The sequence below is a fragment of the Sinocyclocheilus rhinocerous genome, unplaced genomic scaffold (assembly GCF_001515625.1).
Source record: "Sinocyclocheilus rhinocerous isolate Xijiao unplaced genomic scaffold, SAMN03320098_v1.1 scaffold567, whole genome shotgun sequence".
NCBI lineage: Eukaryota > Metazoa > Chordata > Actinopteri > Cypriniformes > Cyprinidae > Sinocyclocheilus > Sinocyclocheilus rhinocerous.
This window is the reverse complement of record NW_015649134.1, coordinates 908,435-913,878: the sequence shown is the minus strand read 5'-3', so window position 1 is coordinate 913,878 and position 5,444 is coordinate 908,435. Positions and strand designations below refer to the sequence as shown.

The 5,444-nt window shown below is 36.1% G+C and overlaps 3 protein-coding genes across 6 annotated transcripts in view; 1 reads left to right on the top strand and 2 right to left on the bottom strand.

Annotated features, from left to right (window-relative positions):
* Positions 1 to 650, bottom strand: part of LOC107710269 (mitochondrial Rho GTPase 1-A) — a 31,981-nt gene extending 31,331 nt beyond the window's left edge. Inside the window, 1 exon segment of the mRNA XM_074560073.1 lies at positions 614 to 650. Within this exon segment, the coding sequence (XP_074416174.1) occupies positions 614 to 650 (37 nt within the window).
* A 416-nt stretch (positions 651 to 1,066) lies between these two features.
* Positions 1,067 to 4,396, bottom strand: rnf135 (ring finger protein 135). Of its 3 annotated transcripts, none has more exons than XM_016515023.1 (5): positions 4,044 to 4,396; positions 3,815 to 3,910; positions 3,538 to 3,669; positions 2,116 to 2,230; positions 1,067 to 2,014 (listed from the first exon to the last, which is right to left on the bottom strand). In XM_016515023.1, the coding sequence occupies exons 1-5, from the start codon at positions 4,377 to 4,379 to the stop codon at positions 1,485 to 1,487; spliced, it is 1,209 nt and encodes a 402-aa protein (XP_016370509.1). In that variant the 5' UTR covers positions 4,380 to 4,396; the 3' UTR covers positions 1,067 to 1,484. The 3 variants fall into 3 exon arrangements, with proteins under 3 accessions (XP_016370509.1, XP_016370510.1, XP_016370511.1); XM_016515024.1 differs by having other exon boundaries at positions 2,125 to 2,230; XM_016515025.1 differs by having other exon boundaries at positions 3,538 to 3,639.
* Positions 4,397 to 4,464: 68 nt separating this feature from the next.
* tefm (transcription elongation factor, mitochondrial) overlaps positions 4,465 to 5,444 on the top strand; it is a 3,781-nt gene continuing 2,801 nt past the window's right edge. For both annotated transcript variants that reach the window (XM_016515027.1, XM_016515026.1), the window contains exon 1: positions 4,465 to 4,619. In XM_016515027.1, the coding sequence (XP_016370513.1) occupies positions 4,523 to 4,619 (97 nt within the window). In that variant the 5' untranslated portion in view covers positions 4,465 to 4,522. The remainder of the gene's footprint in view (positions 4,620 to 5,444) is intronic.

The window sequence follows — 5,444 nt, the reverse complement described above, 5'->3', positions numbered from 1 at the left end:
AACTAGATTGAAAAGTTTGAAAGACAAATTTATGCTGGCTTGTCTTAAAGTCTTGTTTTAAAAACGTAAATGGTTTGGTCGGTTAGCGTTACCACCCCTCATAGATCCCATGCCACCCCTTTGCCACCCTAAAAATTATTTTCTAGATCCGCCCCTGATTCTCTGCAGTGAGCGCTCTACCTAGACAGTATTATTGGGCAGTGGGCACCACACACAAACTGAACCAAACAGTCGGATGACTCGAATCGCGCATGGAAAGATGGCCAAAACCGTTGACTACATACTGAAGGAAGTTCACTATCCCTCTCATCATATTGTCATAAATAAACCTAACAAAACATCCATATCAATGTTATGAATCAATGCGCTGTCATTTCAAGAAGGGCAGGTTATTATGACATCTGAAACTGCAGTGGCAATGCGGAAACCTTGTCATCAGACATAGAGATTTTATTTAATGTTACAATGCAACCACTTCAGACATTTGCTTCGTATATGAGCTAAATTTTTCAGTGGACACTTGTAAATGTTTAATTAATTTTAAGGTTCAGTTATCTTAAGGTTATGGTTTCGTAACACTTAAAGGAAACCATGTAATCAATAAGAGACTTACGTTCTCCAACCAACAGAATCCTCACGTCTTTTCACATATTTCCCACTTGTGAAGTCAAACTGAACCTATTATAATCATCAGGATTTTACACACGTCCACAGCAATGCACATATCAACCTCGACACCAAGTAAGCTTGACATTATGAACAATTAAAACTGATTAGAAGGTTTTCTTTAAAATCATGGGATACGATGATATAAGATATAAGATGATATAAGCATCGGCATCTATTGGTACTGATGCAGTCTAAAGGGATGGAGACACTCAGCAGCTGTTAACTGATGTAGCCTAGTGTTACACACACGACCTCCAACATGTCTACGGGTCTCACTGAGGGACAAACTATGCAAAACTCAAAAGAAAACGCAAGATTCTTCAGTTTTAAATTAGTATAAAGTTGTTATTTGAAAATCACCATTTACAAATGCTATCAAGACACAAAAAAAAAAACATTACATAATCTTCTGTACCATTAAGATTACAGTATATTACAGCAATCCGCAGAACAATTCTACATTCATTTATACATGTATACTTTAACTTTTATCTAAAGTGCCCAAAATACAATGAACAAAAAAGAAAACATCATAAAGGAGCCAACAATATTAGCTGTATTGCAATCTAAAATTGTAGAAATAAACAGGATAGCAAAAAAGGGACATTCTTTAGTTCTAGAATAATTATGGATGTGTGGTTAAATGGTTAAATACCAGAAAGCCAAATGAGATTACACAGATATGTAATTAACAAAATAAAAATAAAATACAAGATTCCTTTATATAGTAATAGTAATAGAATATATATTCTGTAAACAAAATGGCGTGTATAAAGGATAAAGTGTAAATGCTACAGATCTCTGTTATCCTGAACTCAATGTCTAGGAAAGGTTAAGGCATTGTGTGACAGTCCATAAAGCCAGAAGACAGGTATGAAAGGGCCAGAGGAATCCACCTGGAAACTGTGTAATTCAAGCAGGCTATCACGCAGACTCTGAAAGGACAACTGTCCTTTTGGCATGTCCAGAATGACTCTGATCCCATTAGGGATGCTATGCTTAACAGAAGTTTTTATATTATTGTGCCAAGCACTCAGTTGCCCACTGCTCCACTCCAAACACCAAGATGAAGGAGTTCTTCCCAACCTCTCGTTACGCTTCAGACTGGGATTTGCCACACCAACAGCCCATCCAGTGCTGAATGTGGTGTCCACGTCCCAGTAAACCCACCCTCCTCTGAATTCCTGCTCCGCCATCCACTGACAGGCATCAAAACGCCCGTGTGATGTTCTTGCTTGGTTCCCCGGTTGTGTTTCTACTCTGCGGCTCTCTGTGTGAAAAACCAGCCGCTTGTTTCCCAGCTGGGGAGAAAAAGAAAGCTCAACGAACTCTGCATGAAGACCAGCTGGGAGGGAGAGAAAGACATTTAAGTTAACATGAATAGCACCAAAGACACATTTTTAGCTCAAGCTTGCATAAAAATCAATGTTAGCATAAAAACATAACCCTCAGCACTGTCTCTGTTGCGCTGCTGTGCTCCTGCACTGGGAGTGAGATGAGCATCCTCAAACAGAGATTCTGAATTTTCTGGAGCCTCCTCTACAAACTCCTGTGAACTCTCCTGAGAAAGATTACGTTTTTAACAATCAGCTCCTTTCCATGAGTAATGACTAAATATATTTCTCAGAATTCTTACTTAAATTTTATTAAGATCCTTGAATCACTAGTGAATACATATACTTGTTGGGGTGATTTGATGAAAAAAAAATGGTTCCCAAACCTCTCATATAGGCATCTCATAAGAACATTATTGGATCTCATTAACTTCCCATGTGTACACATATTTGCTTTGAAATTATCTGCACTGTATAAAGCGCTATATAAATAAAGGTGACCTGACATATAATTTATCATGAATCATTAAAATGTTTGCACTAACATTCAACAGTTTGGGGTGTTGTAAGATTTAAAAAAATATTTTTTGAAAGTCTCCTATGCTCAGCAAGGCTACATTTATTTGATCAAAAAAACAGTAAACAGTAATATTGTGAAATATTACAATTCACAGTAAATCATTTTTATTTCATTAGATTTTAAAATATAATGTATTGATGTGAATTTAATTATTTTGCAATCATTACTCCAGTCTTCATGATATTTCAGAAATAATTCTAATATGCTGAGTTAGATTTCTAATTATTATCAATGTTAAAGATAGTGCTGTTTCATATTTTTGAACAGCATTTCTTTTAAATCTTTGAAATGTTATAAATGTCTATACTGTCATTTTTAATGTGTCATTGCTGAATAAAAAATAATTAGTGAATGGAATTGCACGTTAATATTTTCATAAACTGGATAAATAAGTGGCCCTACAATAAGCATAAAAACTGATCATGTCTAGTATTTGCCCAATTAAATGTCACATTCTTTGTTTAGCTGATCAAAGGACATTTGAGGTGCTTTCTGCATGTCAATCATTTAGCACTGTCATAGTGCATAAGCCAGAATCTGAGGGCTTTAAAGTAACTTTTTTTGTTGTTGTTGTTAAGTTTTTAGCTATTTGGGAGGATGTGAAATGTTTTAGTCCTTTAACAATAACAACTTAAAGTGACTACAAAAGAAGCAAGACGTATGTAAACATCAGTAAAGCTTTCAATGAAGGAAGCTGAGAGCAATAAAGTGCATTTAAACAGATGCCGATCATTCTTGTGGGTTGTGGATAGGGGCGTGGCTTTTTTGGTGGCGGATGTTCTACAATGGCTAACATCACAAACAGCACCTAATTATTTAATAAATGTATTTATGGTTATTTAGTGTTTTCCCAGACAGAGAACTGTACACATACATACAAACACATTTTTTGTGGACCTTGCTCAGAGTCATAATAGTATTGTTATAAGTCATCAGATACCAAAAATGCTGTACCTCTTCAGACTGAGAAGGTAGATCCCCTGATGTCAGACTAAAACTTCTGCCAGCATAACAACTTGAAGCATCACTGTCTAAAGACGAACTGGAAACATCCATCTGAACAATCGAGGAATCATAAATGCCAACCTGAGTGTGGTTCAAAATTATCATTATTTCTTAAGATATTTTTTTTTCACATAGTGCATGTGCAAATTTAAAAGTATTAATAATTAAACTTATTACCTCACATGTGCAAATGTAAACGTATTAAGAATTAAACTTATTGGGCTACCTCAGAAGCCTGGTTTGAACTTAGCTCAGCTGAAAGTGTATCTTCCGTCTTTTTGATCTCAGCTTTTAACCAATCCAGACGTTTCATTAAAATATCCTAAAGAGCAAGCAGTCGCAATAAAAGTTAGAAAGTTAGGAAAAGCTCAAAGTTGTCTTTTCAATCAACTACCTACCCCCTTGTTCATTATTATATTGTATTATTAAGCTGTTTGATAAGTCCATGAACTTGCCACTTTTGAAACAGTTGTCCGAGCGTGTTGCGTTTGATCTGCTTGATCTGTTTCTGCCAGAATTTGCTCCCATTTCTCGCGACCACCAAGGTCCTGTAATTCCAGTATGTCACACAGAGTGAAATTTATCTCTAGTTTACTACTGCTTACATCTGCCCGGCAATGTGGACAATCTCTCCTTGCGCTGCTCTTTGCCCAACATGCATTGATGCACTTCTGACAATAGTTATGCCCACAAACTAGTGTAACCGGCTTTGTGAAAATCTCCATACATATCGAGCATTTAAGGTTATTTGCGACAAACTTCACAATATCCTCATATAATAGCGACATCATGTCAAGACGGGTTTTTCGGAATCGAAACTGAAAGTCCCACGAATCGCTTTATTTTCTTGAACAAAGCGTCCATTCGTAGTCGGAACCAAAGTCACATACGCTGTGTTTCCTCACGAGTCCTTAACGTCGGACACCTGAGGGCAATGCATGGCGCCGGCCAGTCATATGTAAGAAAAACAGAGCTGTGGCGATCAAACATGTGGGTCGCAAAACGCCTCTTATCCTCCGTATTCCTCAAAGGTAATTAATAACAACACTTGTAAATATATTGGTACGAAATTTAATTAGATCTAGCCCTTGCTTTGTCAATCACAGCAAGCCCTTGTTTTGATAAATGATTTATTGAATCGTTCAAATCAAAGGACTTGTTCAAAACGGCTGATTCAATTAGAAATGTAACAAGCCTGTGTCCCAATGTGCATACTACTATCCATCCTAAATTCTGTGATATTAGTAATTACTATTTAGTGCAGACAGGCTGGATAGTATGCACATTTGGGACGCAGGGAAAGTGTCCATCTGAATGGGCCGTGAATCACTGGTTCACTTGATTCGTTCAAAAACTGATTAATTCAAGGAACGAAACACCGTGTTACTATGCATTGTTGTATAAAATTAATAGCGCATTTGTGCTCGCGCATGTAGGCCTACTGATATGAAATTTAATTAGATCTAGCCCTTGCTTTGTCAATCACAAGGACTATAAAGTATCTTGCAGCTTCACAGATCTTTTTCGATCTTGGATTATCAGTTGCACTAATTTATTTAAAAGTCTAAAGTTATATATAATGCAAAGAGTTTTTTTATTGAATCTGTCTATTTATGTTTATTAGAATTTGTTTGCTGAATTAAGTTTCTTAGCTGGGACTAAGATCTAACACTACTGACACTATTGAAAGAGAATACAAAATCTTGGACCGAATTGAGCTGAATAATGACAGTATTGTCTTCTGTGGAGCTGCTTTATAGCTGAAATTTAAAAATTTATTGTCGTTTGATGATTGATTTATTTTGCAACAATGACTATAATAAAAATGTGACTTTGCTTGAATGAATATATTATAT